This window comes from Hyla sarda, chromosome 2 (genome assembly GCF_029499605.1).
Source record: "Hyla sarda isolate aHylSar1 chromosome 2, aHylSar1.hap1, whole genome shotgun sequence".
In the NCBI taxonomy this organism is placed as follows: Eukaryota; Metazoa; Chordata; class Amphibia; order Anura; family Hylidae; genus Hyla; species Hyla sarda.
In genome coordinates, this window is record NC_079190.1 from 419,589,586 (window position 1) to 419,606,861 (window position 17,276).

At 40.1% G+C, this 17,276-nt stretch overlaps 1 protein-coding gene across 5 annotated transcripts in view; it reads right to left on the reverse strand.

Annotated features, from left to right (window-relative positions):
• Positions 1–17,276, reverse strand: part of MID1 (midline 1) — a 465,347-nt gene that overhangs the window by 1,897 nt on the left and 446,174 nt on the right. For all 5 annotated transcript variants that reach the window (XM_056558892.1, XM_056558888.1, XM_056558890.1 and 2 more), the window contains exon 9: positions 1,425–1,632. In XM_056558892.1, the coding sequence (XP_056414867.1) occupies positions 1,425–1,632 (208 nt within the window). The remainder of the gene's footprint in view (positions 1–1,424; positions 1,633–17,276) is intronic.

The following is a 17,276-nucleotide window of genomic DNA, read 5'->3' on the forward strand; positions in this document are numbered from 1 at the left end:
TACAAATGTCATAAATGATAGTCTACATGGTAACTAGAATTATGCTTTAAAAGGGTCTTTTGGGACTTCAATATTAGTAGACTATCCTTAGGATAGGCCATCAATACAAGACTGGTGGCGGTCAGAATCCCAGCACCCCCAGGGTCCCCTCATTTTAAGAGCCATGGTGCTCTGTGGAGCATTGAGGCCTATTCATTCTTTACCAGACACAGTTCCTTAGGTCTCAAGTGAATGAAACTGAGCTACAACACCAGACTAAGCCATCACATAATGTATGGAGATGTGCCTGATAAACAATGAAGATACCGTGTATTTAGGTCTCCTCAATCAGCTAATAGTCATGGGTGCCAGAGGTCAGACTCCAACTAATCTGATAATCCTGACCTATCTGAAAGGGAACCACCTGACACACTGCACATTTTGTCCAATCTGCAGTCATCATGTTATAGAGCAGGAAGGGCAGAATTATATTTAGACTTTTCTGGGAAAAGTTTTAGGATAATTCATCACTTATTTATATCAATCTCTGCTCATTCTTGGTAAGTCAAATAGACAGTCCTACTACTGTGTGTAAACTGGCAATCACTGGGTTGAACCGCCCACTTGACTAATTAGCTTAAAATGGCAAAATAAATAACAAGTTATCCTGGAAAATTTCCATAAAACTATACATTAATTTGCTCATCTCCTCCTGCTCTATAACATGATGCTTGTAGACAGATTGCATTTTCAATGTATCAATGTCCCTTCAAGATAGGCTATCAATATTAGAATAGTGGAGGTTCTGCCCCCCTTCCCCAGTTATCGATTGAAAGGACTATAATGCATCGGTGAGTAATATATCCTCTAGTTTACCAGACACTTAGATTCTGTGTTTTTAACACCAATATTAAGGTGCCAACAAACCCTTTTAATGTTGAAAAGTGAGCAATTTATACAAAAAGGGGCTCCCACAACCAAGGACATGACTGTAAAAAGGGTCCATCTAGAACCCACTTAAGGACTGTTGGTTTTACTGCTCAATTCCTACAAATTAGCACAGTCTGCATCTTTCCAAACTAAATTTTGCAGTGCGGGGAACTTAATTCTGTTATTTCATGAAATCTTTCCATACTAAATAAAATTCACAGGATTTTAGCTCAGGTTTTCTTTATTGCTGAATATTGTGGTCACTAAACTAGAGAAATTTGGTAAGGCTGACAATAAAAGCAAATTACCCATTTGAGCAAGTTTTTATAGAGAATGTTAAAATCTTCAATTTCCTCTAAACATCGATACACAAGTATGTAAAATTCTTAAGGGAAACTCAGGCCTACTTGTGTTACTGTTTAAATATTATTTCTGGTTCATTATAGTATAGTCTTCATATAAAAAGAAAGGAAAACCACTAGATATAAGCTCAGGGACCAACACTTAATACGTACCAGGTGCTTCCACTTATAACCACTTCCCAGTAATGGCGGCCACTGTCCAGAAACACATTGCCAGCTACACCATAACTTCCTTGGCTAGTGAAACGCTCCGGTGTGTGGCTCTTTTTCGAAGAGGTTTCATCTCTTTCCACTGTCAAGTTATCGTGAGAAACCTTAAGCTTTCGATGGGCAGACTTCGGGTCTAGTTTAAAAGGCTGACCTGTAGAGAGAAAAACGATTTTAATTTGTGGAGTTTTCAATACTTCACCAAGAAAGAAATTCACCATGTGTCAACATCATAGCTTTAGCTGCCAGCTCTAAACACAAAATATGGTTAGTGGCAGTACAGGACTAGGTTGTGTCATTGACATAGATCAAAACTGACAGTCATGTTGTGCAGCTGGGTACCAGAGAGGTAAAATAAAGTTCACACTGCCTTGTAACTGAATAGAAGAACATGGGCACCACCTCACTAACTTAAAATATCACAACATTTTTCTTGACAAGCAGAAAATCATCATTAAATACAAGCACTTTCCTTTTTAGTAGTAAAACAAATACAGAAGCAATACTGATAATTCATCTAGTAACTATAATTATTTTCACATTGTTAAATTGTTAATCCAATGTAACAGGATATTACAGAAATCTTGCTTTTTAAATAAATCATATAACTAAAACCTTATGATCTTTTTCTGTTGATGATAGGTCTGCTTGCTTTTGTAGGTAGGCTACCGGTTTACTTAGAAACAGACACTGGGTTGAGGTTTGTTATTTGGGGATGTTTTCCAAATTTATGTAGATGGACGGTATTTCTTTGTAACATGCTGTTTATTTCTTATGCAAGGGAATGCCCCTGCTACTATTGTATTATTGTCCATGCTTTAAAAATCCAATAAATATATGTAAAAAAAAAAAAAACAACAACCTTATGATCATATGACTTTTTTCAAAAAAAATTTTAAAGCACAGTTTTATAAAATAAGTTGTCTCAGTGAGGCTGGGTTCACATATGTCCGGCATCCGGCATTGGTGAACTCAGCCTAGATCTTGATGCAACTGATGCCATAACTGATGACAACGCGCATCAGTTGTATGGCATCCAGTGTCCATTGTTTCTGGACGCCGCTGCTTTCCCCTGTCCGGTACCATTCAGCATGTCCAACCATCCTGTGTCAAAATTGAGATGCTGGATGAATGTGAACTGTCCCATTTAACTGAATGGAATCAGTTCTAGCATCAGTTTCCCGGACGCCTGACATATGTGAACCAAGTCTGTCATTTGGTGTGAATTTTCCACTGTAGATTTTGGTATGATAATGTTGCAAATCTTCTGCTGCAGTGAAAATCAAGAATGAGATCTCTACATGTGGCCTAACCCTAAAGTATCAAATAAAATGTATCTAGTTTAAAATACTACAAGACAGCTGTCATTTGCTTAATATAAGGGCAAAAATTCAGAATAAGGGTATGTTCACATGCTGCTGATCTGTTGTGGATTTTCTGCAACTGACCTTTAATACATTAAGTTGTTTTGGTTAACTGCACATTTCTGCAACTAATCTATAGCATATGAAAATATAAATCTCTAAATCAATTTTCAATCTCTGGCAATGTATATGTTGAAGTCTGCATAGTACACACTAAGGCTGGGTTCACGTATGTCCGGCATCTCTACGCAACTGATGACAAATTGTCATGAGTTGTATGGGATCCAGCATCCATTGTTTCTGGATGGCGGACTGTCTGGTGCTCTCTGGCGTGTCCAAACATTCGGCGTCAAAATTGAGAAGCTGGCTGATTGGGAACTGTCTTACTGAAATTAATGGAATCAGTTCTTGCATCAGTTTACCTCCGGTGCACACTGGAGGGAAACTGTGCCAGGCAACTGATATATGTGAACCCATCCTAATACATGATAAATATGACAAATGTGTTGGAAGAGCTTTTGGCTCAGTTCTTTGCTGTACCAGTAATAAAAGCAATCAAGGGTCTCTTGCTTCATGGGAAAAAAACGACCTATTCACTGAGAAATCTCCTTTTACACAATGTGATTATTGGCCGGACCTCCTGAATATTGCCCCATGTAAATGGCCCTGTGATAAGCCACCATTTGCTTGTTTGTTGGTAGAACACATTCATTCTAAAGAACTAAAAAATATTTCTCGGCAGCACCTCACCATTAACAGAGAAAGTGCTACTAACTAAGCAAAACTGAAGGGATGAATAATCAATTGGGCAGAGTTAAAGCCTAATAAACTGGCCTGTGTAAATTGTCCTTTGAAAAAGAGCCAATGGTCTCAGACATAGCTGATCTTTGATCATATTGGGTAATGATTTTCCAGTATAAATGAAGCGTTATTCTAAAAAATTATTGCAGATGTTGCAAAGACTTGTCAAAAGTTAAGATTGGTCAGAGTCTCACTGCTGAGACCCCCTGGCTGTTAGTTGTACCTAGGTGAATTGTGCTTTAGCAGGCTTCACTCCCTGGCTCAGCAGCACGCAGTCCAACTGATTACAGGAGATGGGTCCAATAGTTAAAAATGGAATTGACTAGTTGGGCTGCGTGCTTAGCCAGGGAGTGAAGCATACTGCCACGTGCTTCACCCATCTATAAATAGTGATCGAATGGGGGTAACAAGACTTAATTTAATGACAGTAAGGCTTTAAAGCAATTTGAGCTAATATTAAAGGGAATGTGCCATCAGAAAAAAAAAATAAAAAAAAATGTTTAAGGTTTTTATATTAATCATATTCTTTAAGAATTTTGGATTATGGCAGCCCCTATTGTATGTACAAAAAAAATTAAAAATATCCAGAAAATAGAAACCGTTGAGGACATGATTTTTAAAATATTTTTTTTACACAAACATTGTCTATGACAACAAAGCTTCTTATTTAATTGCTCTTGGAATTCACCATTATTGGCAGAAAAAAATTAATTCTGTAACAGAAAATAAAATAATCTGATAAATGGTTAAACAATTAACTTTCTTGTTCTTTCCATGACAATACTTCCTGACCAATATCTCAATTTACATCACACATATACTATACATTATGGCACATAAAAGTGTAAAAACAGTTCTAGACATTCTAGATCTCAAACTACCATAGGAAATTAAAGGGGCTTAAAGAAGGCACTTCTATAAGCTTGTGCAGATCAAAAGAACTCTCTGAGGACTTGTAAATAGCAAAATAACATTCCGGTGTTGTATTTAATACTTTAGAGTTCAAATCCTGGATTATGCGTGGATATCACCCTGGGATAGTAAAGAAACACACTAAGTGGAAGGAAATCTTGTCTTTTTAGATATACAAGATACATTTGTATACAATGCTGGTGTTTGACTGAATAACAATGGTGTCCTAGAATCCAGCACAGTATTCTAGTCCATTCTGGTAAGAAAGGTTTAATCAATAAAATTAATTTGCTGGGAAATGTTTATTTGCACGATGCTTCTTATTATTGAACAGTTATAAAGCTATTCAGGCTCCATACAAAATGCATAGCAGGATGTAAGATAGAAAAGTGCACACACAGAACATCTAACAATGCGTCTAGATAACAGTATAACCCCCAGTAACATAAAGGACCCACTGAGGAATGATAACTGGGTACAGCATCCCTGCAATGGAGAATATCAACTGAGAAAAGACAACAGACCACAAGGAATAATAGGCACACAACCACTATTTACTTATTCACACAAAATTATAGCTTATTATAAATTATCACAAAGACCAAACCATTCATCATAAAACTACAAAAAATAACTATAAAAGGGTATGTGCCCAGTATAGACATAACGCAGTGGCTATGTGTATAACAAATGTACAGTGCTACACAGCAGACATACATAACAGAATTGACAAACACTGTACCCAAAGGTCCAAGAACTTCCATTCTGTGTGTGAAAACACTCTGGATTGGAAACCAAACATGCCAAGAAAAGGATACAAATGTCCCTTTTACATTTTGATACAGTCCAGATTTACCTTAAGAGAGCGTACCACCTCCTTTGGCAGGAATCGTGCCAAAATATTTTCGTTTTAAAGGCATGGCCCTGTTTAACAGGAAGATGAACTTCATATGGATGTTTGCTTTTGCATGAAACTTCGACATGAGGCCTAATGTTCTTGGCTATAAGTCAGTGTCAACAAAGATGGCACAAAGGAAAGAGACTGCCACATAACATGCCATGATCCAAACAGTGGAAAGAACAATATAGTTGCAGCCAAAAATACCATGTCAATTTCCATTTTTCAAGAGGAAAGTTCACTCTTCACAATAAACACATATAAAAGTATTTTCTATAACATGAAATAGGAAGCTTGTCTTGCATGGTTGGAAATGTGCCTACTCTACCCAAATAAACTTTCAACTCTAAAAGAAGCTGATCTATACATACATATATATATATATATATATATATACACACACACACACACTATACAAGCTGCTTTTTGCATATGCAATGGTCCCTCAAGTTATCACGGTCAATGACTGTCCTGAACAAGTCTTGTAACTTGAGCAACTCAATGAAGGTCATATTACCCAATGATCACGGTTACAATACAAGATAATTTCAATAACCCAGTAATCCAGTGTCCTTTTCCTGCCACAGAAATACAGTTATACGGCCCTCCTTTATAGGATAGCAAATAGCAGCCAGCAGATAAAGCCATGATGTCTTTCCAACTCTATAACCAGAGTATACTTTATATTGTCAAAAACAGATTTAAAGTAAAATTCTACTTCAAAGAGTAGTCAACATTTAGCATATTTATCTTACAGCTAAAAGGTAAAAAAGTAACTGATCTCCCAATGAGATGTTTGTGTTAGTAATTGTGTCCAATGTGCAGGTAATCCACCATTTAAAAAATAATAATGTCATAAAATTACATAAAGCATTTACTTGCCTGTCTGATCTTGCAGCACGGAAGCTCCAATTGGCTTCCAGGTCTCTGTTTACTAGCGGCCAACCTGTGCAGCCAAACAGTGGTCTCCGTGGTCATATATAGTACTACTGGCATCACTGCTTAGCAATAGGAGCCATGATGTCAGTAGTACAACCCAAGACCGTTGAGGCTAATGGCAGAATGTAGAGGTTATGTTGTGGCTGCCACTGAACAGATAACTGGGTGCCCACTGGAACTTTGCCATGGGAGTAGAGCTTAAACTGATGATTATTTTAGAAATTGATTTGTTTAGCAATTTTTTAAAAACGGGGGATTAGGGTTAAAAGGGGGAGAGAGGGAGCAGAGAACTTGAAGGGTTACCAGGCGAGAGAGGGGACAGCACCTTAAGGGCTATCAGCCATAGCCTCCCTGCAGGGGAGAAGGAGCAGTACACAGACCTTAGTGTTGGCGTCCTCCTCCCTGCACCCGGAAGATCTGTCACTGCAGGGAGAATGGAGCTTCTGGCTGGACCGAGGGGGACATGTAGGGGCAGGGAAAATGGTATCTATAGTTAGGTATTTCATGTTTCTAGGCACTACCACCTAACAACCAAGGCCACACAACCTAACTACCAATTATTCAATAACTGAAATTGTTATCGACGATTCCCTTTATCGATTTTTAACCCCTTAAGGACCAGGCCATTTTACACCTTAGGACCAGAGCGTTTTTTGAACATCTGACCACTGTCACTTTAAACATTAATAACTCTGGAATGCTTTAAGTTATCATTCTGATTGTTTGTTCATGACATATTCTACTTTAACAAGGTGGTAAATTTTTGTCGATACTTGCATACTTTCTTGGTGAAAAATCCAAAAATTTGATGAAAAAAATTTAACATTTTGCATTTTTCTAACTTTGAAGCTCTCTGCTTGTAAGGAAAATGGATATTCCAAATACATTTTTTTTTATTCACATTTCCAATATGTCTACTTTATGTTTGCATCATAAAATTGATGTGTTTTTACTTTTGGAAGACACCAGAGGGCTTTAAAGTTCAGCAGCAATTTTCCAATTTTTCACAACATTTTCAAACTCACTATTTTTCAGGGACCAGTTCAGGTTTGAAGTGGATTTGAAGGGTCTTCATATTAGAAATACCCCATAAAAGACCCCATTATAAAAACTGCACCCCCAAAGTATTCAAAATGACATTCAGTCAGCGTTTTAATTTATACTTGTATTTGTAGCCCAATTTCTCTCGAGTAAGCACATACCTCATATGTCTATGTTAAGTGTTCGGCGGGCGCAGTAGAGGGCTTAGAAGCGAAGGAGCGACAAGGGGATTTTGGAGAGTACCTTTTTCTGAAATGGTTTTTGGGGGGCATGTTGCATTTAGGAAGCCCCTATGGTGCCAGAACAGCAAAAAAAAAAAAAAAAACACATGGCATACCATTTTGGAAACTAGACCCCTTTAGGAACGTAACAAGGAATAAAGTGAGCCTTAATACCCCACAGGGGTTTCACGACTTTTGCATATGTAGAAAAAAAAATAATTTCACTAAAATGTGTGTTTCCCCCCCAAATGTCACATTTTTGCAAGAGTGAATAGCAGAAAATACCCCCCAAAATTTGTAACCCCATCTCTTCTGAGTATGGAGGTACCCCATAAGTTGACCTGAAGTGCACTACGGGCGAACTACAATGCTCAGAAGAGAAGGAGTCATATTTGGCTTTTTGAGAGCAAATTTTGCTCGGGGGGCATGTCACATTTAGGAAGCCCCTATGGTGCCAGAACAGCAAAAAAAAACACATGGCATACCATTTTGGAAACTAGACCCCTTGAGGAACGTAACAAGGAATAAAGTGAGCCTTAATACCCCACAGGGGTTTCACGACTTTTGTATATGTAAAATTCTTTTTTATTTTTCACTAAAATGTGTTTCCCCCCAAATTTTCAATTTTTTCAAGGGTTAATAGCAGAAAATACCCCCAAAATTTGTAACCCCATCTCTTCTTAGTATGGAAGTACCCCATAAGTGGACGTCAAATGCACTACAGGAGCGCTACAATGCTCAGAAGAGAGGAAGTCACATTTGCAAATTTTGCTGAAATGGGGGGGACATGTTGCATTTAGGAAGCCCCTATGTTGCCAGGACAGCAAAAAAAATACCACTTGGCATACTATTTTGGAAACTGCACCCCTCAAGGAACATAACAAGGGGTACAGAAAGCCTTAAAACCCCACAGGTGTTTGATAAATATTCATGAAGTGGGATGTGAAAATGAAAAATTAGATTTTTTTACACTAAATTGCTGGGGTTACCCCAAATTTTTCATTTTCACAAGTGGTAAAAGGAGGAAATGTCATTGTAAATACATTTCTTTGGAGTAAGGACATACCTCAAGTCTGGGCGTAAACAGCGTGCACACCGGTCTCAGAGGTGCCGGAGATCAGTCAGGGTCCTTGAGCTTTGGCTTTCTCCTATGGAGCCAGAACAGTGGGACCCCCCCTCAAGGGGCATTACATGGTGTAAATAACTGGGGTACACTAAGTAACTAAAATGGGGTACAGTGGGACATAAAATTATAAAACAGATTATGTTCCCAGAATGATGACCCAGAGCATAGCCAAAACAAAAAAATATGCCCGCCCTAAACCCTATGCTCTGAATCATCATTCTGGAATGTGTTATGTGTGGCCGTCCCTAACTTGTTGCCTCAAATGCGCACCCCGCTCAGGTGGAGAGAGAGCGCTGCGCATTTGAGGCAACATAAAAAGTCCCCGATGATAGTGACTCAGTGACCCATGACCCATTTTTTATAAAAAAAATACCCCCAGAGGTCTTTAGTTTTTTTTTTTTTTTTTTTTTTTTGGGGGGGGGGGGGGGGGATTAAATATTTTTTTGGGCAATTTAGTGGCTTTATGGGGTTAAAATTTGGAATGTACTCTGGACTTGGTACATTTGGGTCAAATTGTGGAAAATTAAAATGAAGAGGGAAAATTTAGAACTCCATGGAAGTGTGATACTCCCTGAAGCAATCCTTAATGCAGAGGCCCGGATTATCTGGGCAAGTGTCACATTGAGTGGTGGTGTCCTTCCGAATCCCCCTCTTGTAACACACTCTGCATCTTTTCTGGGCTCGTCCCTTCTTTCCAGTGTGAGGGACCTCACCTGGAAAGTGTTGGCCTGGGACGATCCTGGCACCTATAACTTCAGTTCCTTGGGAAGTCCCGCCTGCTCTTTCCCGGTCACCAAAGATCAGGACCTTTAGGACTTCTTCTTGGAACTGGAGGAATGTCCCTGTGTTGCCAGTGTACTGGGACAATACAAAAGAGTTGTACATGGCAACCTGCACCATGTAGACCGCAACTTTCTTGTACCATACCCCTGTTTTCCGCATGGTGTTATATGGCTTGAGCACTTGATCAGAAAGATCAACTCCCCCCATATACCGATTGTAGTCCAGAATACAATCGGGCTTGAGGACCGGTGTTGTGGTACCTCGCACAGGGACAGGTGAGCTGCCGTTGCCATGAATAGTGGTCAGCATAAGCACACGTGACCTGCATCACCGGAATAGCCGCAAATCGCTTATGTGAATTCACATGCGATTTGCGGCGATCGCCGACATGGGGGGTCTAATGACCCCCCTGGGCATTTGCACGGGATGCCTGCTGAATGATTTCAGCAGGCATCCCGGTCCGATCCCCGCCCGGCGCGGACCAGAACTGCCTATGACGTAACTGTACGTCCTTGGTCCTTAAGACCCAGGGTGTCGGGACGTAACGTTACGTCATGGGTCCTGTAGGGGTTAAATTAATTAATCGTTGCAGCTCTACACGGAAGTAAAAGTTTTTAATGCTATTCAATAACATTTGGGATGCGCATTACATTTTTTTTAAAAGGTTGAATAAACCCTTGAAGTTCCTTAAGCCAAGTAAACTTAACAGCATGCATAAAATTCTCTAATGGAAAGGGTTGTATCGGCTAAAACTCATTGATTCCTTATATTAAATCAATGAAAAGTAGTGAGGTTTTTGTTGGGTTACCAAGTGGGGTTTAAATGTTTTGATTTTGGCAATATAATGTATTTTGGTAAATATTAAACTATAACTAAAATATGATACAACTTATTCTACAAAATATCAGGAGAGTGGAATGTCTATACAAAGGAAAAGTTGCATATAACCCACTAAACACACAAGTACAAGAAATTCCTACAGAACGGATCACAAAGAAAAGTAATAGTCTATGACTGATGGCGTTCTGCTTACAGCTGCTGTTGAGTTTGGCATTTGGTTTTAATCTTACCTGAATGTTACTTTTGGGACTGAGATTTTATGATTGTGCTTGTTAAACCAGACGAAAACCGCTTTCTGCCTGGAATAACATGTAGTAACCCACTTACCCCCGATCACAACTGTACCACAGGTCACGGCAGATATTATCTGTTTTCCTCACTATTTTATTCATGCTTAAGTAATAATATGGAAAATTATATGTGCTTTTTGTAAGAGTTTAACAATAGGTAATAGTGCATGCTTCCTAGGAGACTTCAGTCACAACTTTTACTCTTTTATAGATTTTCACAGCTGCATAAACGTCTAAATACAGTTGAATTAGTTATTACCCGGGGTCAGCTTTACTGAGAGAAAATAAAGATTAATTTACAGGAAAATAAAGCAAATTTTTTCCATTGAATGAAAGACATGAGAAGCTGATGATGATGTCATAGTAAAATGTTACTTCCTTTGATCTTCAATAATTAAAAGTTATCAGACTAAGAAACAAGTTGTGGATGCGTTTGTTTCTTAACCTTATCTTAGGCTGATCTTGGGTAGGTATACTGCTGGAACTCCCAACAATCAGCTCCAATTGTGTGTATTTGGTTCATCACCCATATGCTGTGAGAATAGTGTTTTTAAAAAAATAATTTCAATTTTAAATTCCTTGAGGTGGGGGAAAAAAGGACATGCATAAAAATAGATTATTTATGTTTACCACATGAAAAAAAGGGGTATAGCATTCCCGGATATTAAATTGTAGACACTCTGATTGGGAAACACTGACTTTTAGTATTTAAATACCGTATGTTTTTACATGCTCTGGCCGGCCCCCTCCTGCAGTAGCACACGGGAGCTGGCCCGAGCAGATAATCGCAAGTTTTCCCGAGCGGGCCATATGGCAAAAAGCAAAAATCGTGATTCGATTGCTTTTGTGATATATCGTGCAGCCCTAGCGTGAACTATCCATCGACATTTAAAAGAAATGAAACGCTATGGCAGGAGATGCAGGAGGACCCCACTGCTGACACAGAGACATAAAAAAGCAAGACTACATTTTGCCAAAATGAACTTGAGTAAGCCAAAATCCTTCTGAGAAAACATGTTGTGGGCAGATGAGATCAATATAGAGCTTTTTGGTAAAGCACATCATTCTACTGTTTACCAAAAACAGAATAAGGCCTACAAAGAAAAGAACACCGTACCTACAGTGAAATATGGGGGATGTTCAATGATATTTTGGGGTTGTTTTGCTGCCTCTGGCACTGGGTGCCTTGAATGTGTGCAAGGCATCATGAAATCTGAGGATTACCAATGGATTTCTGGTCGCACTGTACAGCGCAGTGTCAGAAAGCTGGGTTTGTGTCCGAGATCTTGGGTCTTCCAGCAGGACAATGACCCCAAACATACATCAAAAAGCAGCCAGAAATGGATGGCAACAAAGCGCTGGAGACATCTGAAGTGGCCGTCAATGAGTCCAGATCTAAATCCTATTGAACTCCTGTGGAGAGATCTTAAAATTGCTGTTGGAAAAAGGCGCCCTTCCAATAAGAGAGACCTGGAGCAGTTTGCAAAGGAAGAGTGGTCCAACATTCCGGCTGAGAGGTGTAAGAAGCTTATTGATGGTTATAGGAAGCGACTGATTTCAGTTATTTTTTTCCAAAGGGTGTGTAACCAAATATTAAGTTAGGGTGCCAATAATTTTTTCCAGCCCATTTTTGGAGTTTGTTGTGACATTATGTGCAATTTGCTTTTTTTCCTCCTTTTTTGGTTTTGTTCCAATACACACAAAGGGAATAAATATGTGTATAACAAAACATGTGCTACTGCAATCCTTTTCTGTGGGAAATACTTCATTTTCTTGAAAAATTTCAGGGGTGCCAACATTTACGGCCATGACTGCACACCACATCAATCTAGTCCTAGAGCCTTACATTACCCACAAACTTTGGATATCTGTTGGTCAAAAAGTTTTTGTTGCCAGACAGCTATTCAGCCCGACTCCACATACACATGTACACTAAACAGAAGTCTGCTAGGGATGTAAAATAAACTGTAGAATACTAACCTCTCCCAGACCAGCGTTGATGCTCCGTTCCATCCTGGTGCTGGTGTTTTCTTACCCTTATGATGCGCCCTCCCTGAGTCCACAGTACATTGGAAACATTATCAGTACAGCAGGGAGAGCATTTCAAGTAAACTCTGGAAACAGGGTGGAAGGCAGCACAAGCACTGGTATGGGTGAGGTGAGTATGCTACAGTTTATTTTACATCCCTAGCAGACTGCAGATTAATTTCTACTTAAATCGGAATACCCCTTTAACCATATGTGTACGTATGTATCTTTAGAAGTTTTGCTATAGATGGCGTAATACTGCCTTGACTATTGTCTGAGATTTCATTAACACTTATCAAGGCTGATGTTAGAATTATACATGTGTTTAAATATATATCCTTATAAAACATCAAGTTTTTTTGTTCAAACAGAATCACAATTCTGGTCTGGATATAGCAAAAGTTATTTGTGAATAATTGAGACTGAGGATTCTTCAATGGGCCTGGCTCTAGGGGAGATTATAACACATGCATAATAATCTTTAAACCCTAAATATTGGATGAGAAGTAAAAATAGATTCAGATGACTACAAATACTCCAAACAATGATATATGACTTGCCGCTTTAAAAGGTAACAATATACCACTTTAAAATACCGTCTCTATCCACACGGTACCAGATGTTGCCGAAGGAACCTAAGACTGGGACCTAATTAAGCTCATTCGTGCTCAACAAATTTTGAGGCAACAGAACAGATGAACTGGGGTCAGCTAAGCCTGCAGGCCTTCAACTCTCACAGATACGCCAGACATACTTTCCCTATCCAAGTCTTAACAAAACAGCATTTCTTTCCAGAATTACAAAAACACAAGCAAGAAACGTTTTACATGATAAGCATTATGGCCTCGATTAACCTGTTTATTTACATACAGTCCCAGTAACAGACGTCCACTTAGCTTTCCAGGTGACATTCCAGGCACAGTTCCTTTTATTTGGCATTGGCATTAGAAATGTATAGTCTAATGGGCAGTAACAAACATTCCCATGCTTGTATAAACTGTCTGGGTATTATGCATTGCTATTGATATGTGCAGTAACAACTAGGGATGTAAGAAAAAATAGATTCTCGCGATAATCGCGATTTTTCATTTGCCGATACAGAATCGATTCAAAATATTTTTGAATCGATTCTTTTAGGGATGTGGAATTTTTATCTGCGGACGCCCGGAACAGCATGTCCTGTCCTGGGAATCAGGAGATAAAAGTTCCACATTTGTGGAGCCGGGCAGGCCGGATCTGACACGGCTATGGAGCGGGCTCCGACTCGTGCCCACTCCGTACTATGCGACCCCCGGCTGATTTCAGTAGCCGGGGGCCGCCGCTAATAGCCAGCATGCGGCAATCGCCGCGGCTGGCTATTAAAGGAGTATCCGGTGCGCACTTTTCTCATTTTATCCTATCCAGGCTGCAAAATAAAACGCACTTTATCTTACCTGCCAACGAGCCCCCGGAGCTCCGGTACAGGTGTTCGGTCCCCGGGCTGTATTCTTCTTACTTCCTGTTAGTCCGGCACGTCACATGGAGCTTCAGCCTATCCCCAGCCGCAGCGATGTCCCGCCTCCGCTGGTGATAGGCTGAAGCTCCATGTGACGTGCCGGACTAACAGGAAGTAAGAAGAATACAGCCCGGGGACCGAACACCTGTACCGGAGCTCCGCGGGCTCGTTGGCAGGTAAGATAAAGTGCGTTTTATTTTATTTTGCAGCCCGGACGGGATAACATGAGAAAAGTGAGCACCGGAGTACTAGATCGCCGCTGTCAAAGCTGACAGCGGCGTCTATTGGGATCTATGAATGCTCCCAGGTGGGCGATATATCGCGATATATCGTCACCTAGACGGTATCGCAATATATCGGGATATATCGAATCGCCACACTGGTATCGCGATTCGAATCGAATCGCCAAATTCTTGGCGATTCACACCCCTAGTAACAATGATCCATGTTTAAGCCTTTGCTAATAAAAGATCCTTCTACCAGAAATCTTTGCCACTTCCAATCTCAGAGAATAAAATGCCAGGCAAGATTTTTTTCAGTTCACCTTAAGCACAGTGGTTCATTTTCTATGTTAAATCACATTGGCAGGTGTCCGACTCACAGCACGTCATCTAACTTTTTGAAGGGGTTGTGGTACTCCTGTAAGCCCCACAGCATTTTCAATGTTTATTTGTGGTCATCCTTGCGGTTGCTGTACATTTGGCGTTGGCTCATTCAATGCTGCAGTACCTTGCACCACTACTACTATATGAGTGCTGCAGCTCCTACATATAGTCTGAATCAGACATCTGCTGATCTAATATTGATGGCCTATCCAGTGGGCCTGAGTGTACAAAGCAAGGTTCATAGAGGCATGGTTGGGTAAGCTTGGTGTGGAAAACACGACTAGACTGCACAGAGTCTTGACCACAACCCCATCGATCGCCTGCGGAACAGAACCTAGATTGGGAGCCAGGCCCTCTCATCCAAAATATGGGTCTGATCTCACAATACTCTTCTGCATGGATGAGCAAAAATTCCCCAACACACTCCACAATCTTATAGAACCCCCCAAGAGTTGAAGAGTATAACTGTGAAGGGGGACCAAATCCTTTTTAATGCCTGTGGATTTGAAATGAGATGCCCTAAAAGCTCCTGCCAGTATGGTGGGTGTTTAAATATGTTTGTGCATCACTGCATATCTGTAGCAGCACAAAGGGCTCTTGATTAACATGTGATCCAGATTAACCATATGCAATTGGCTTTTTATAAAATTGGCCTTTGTATGTGTATGCATCCGGGATAAGGAAATTAGATTGTGAACTTCACTGGGTAGAAGGTTTCTGAGAAATATCTCGGTGCTATATTAGTTATAGGAAACAGGCAGATTTGTCATCCACGGGAGCATCCTGAGAGCTGTAATGGTGGACATGAGACTCAACAAATTGCCAAGACAACAACCAAAGACTTTTATTCATGAATACCACACAGACAAAAATTGAAAGCCGAACCTTAAACCAAGGGGAAAGGGTGTTCTATTCTGCATATGTGCTATAAGTATAGATACTAACCTTTTTACCCACAAAAATGTATAAAGCCTCCCTGTGTACTCCTAGAGACTAATATAAGCACCAAAAATTGGACTCATAAAAAAACAAAAAACAAAAAAGTACTAAAATCTAAAAATCTTTATTTAGTTGTGATTTTCATGAACATGCTTCAATGGCCACATAATTATTCCTATACTTTCTTAAATCATTGAGTTCTTTTTAGCTCTTTTAGCTTTAGCTCTAAAGTCTTGTATAACACTGCTAGGGACACTGCTAGGGACACCTAGGAATTTAGTAGTTTTAAGTCAACTGGTGACAGAAATTTAAACAGATTTGTAAATTACTTCTATTAAAAAATCTTAATCCTTCCAGTACTTATTAGCTGCTGACTACTACAGAGGAAATTCTTTTCTTTTTGGAACACAGTGCTGACATCATGATCACTGTGCTCTCTGTTGACATCTCTGTCCATTTTAAGAACTGTCCAGGGTAGGAGAAAATCCCCATAGAAAACATGGTCAGGACAGTTCCTAATATGGACAGAGATGTCAGCAGAGAGCACTGTGCTCGTGATGTCAGCAGAGAGCTCTGTGTTCCAAAAAGAAAATAATTTCCTCTGTAGTATTCAGCAGCTAATAAGTACTGGAAGGATTAAGATTTTTTAATAGAAGTAATTTACAAATCTGTTTACATTTCTGGTACCAGTTGATAAAAAAAAAAAAGTTTTCCACAGGAGTACCCCTTTAAAATGCATTGGATGTAACGGAAGATGCAAGGGCTCTCCTGCGCATCTCTTTTCACAAAATGCCTGTCAGTGAACCTGGCAAAATTCTAATGTTCGCTGAACATCATTTTCTGCAAAGTCCATTTAAAGGATTCATCGGCAATAAGAAAGCCAAATGTAATTCCACATAGCCTATGGATAAGAATGTATTCAAACAAGAAAACACACACACACACACACACACACACACACACACACATTTTTTATAGATATATATACACACACATAGTCTTGAGACATTCATGAGCCTCAGTGAGACACATGTAAATAGACGATAACAGCTACAAACTGGAGCTGGCAGCTCGTGATGTCATAGCCCTGCACCTCATGATGTCACATCCCGCCCCCTCAATGCAAGTCTATGGGAGGGGGCGTAGCAGCCGCCATGCCCCCTCCCATAGACTTGCATTGAGGGGGTGGGGTGTGACATTGTAAGGGGGCGGGGCTATGACATCACAAGCTCTTGGTGATGGCTCCAGCGTTCAGAACAGTCTGTTCCAAACGCTGAGCAGCGGAGTATCCCTTTAAAGGGGTACTCCGCCCCTAGACATCTTATTCCCTATCCAAAGGATAGGGGATAAGATGTCAGATCGCCGGGATCCCGCTGCTGGGGACCCTGGGGATCGCTGCTGCAGCACCCCGCTATCATTACTGTGTAGAGCGAGATCGCTCTGCACGTAATGACGGACAATACAGGGGCCGGAGCATCGTTATGTCATGGCTCCGCCCCTCGTGACGTCACGGCCC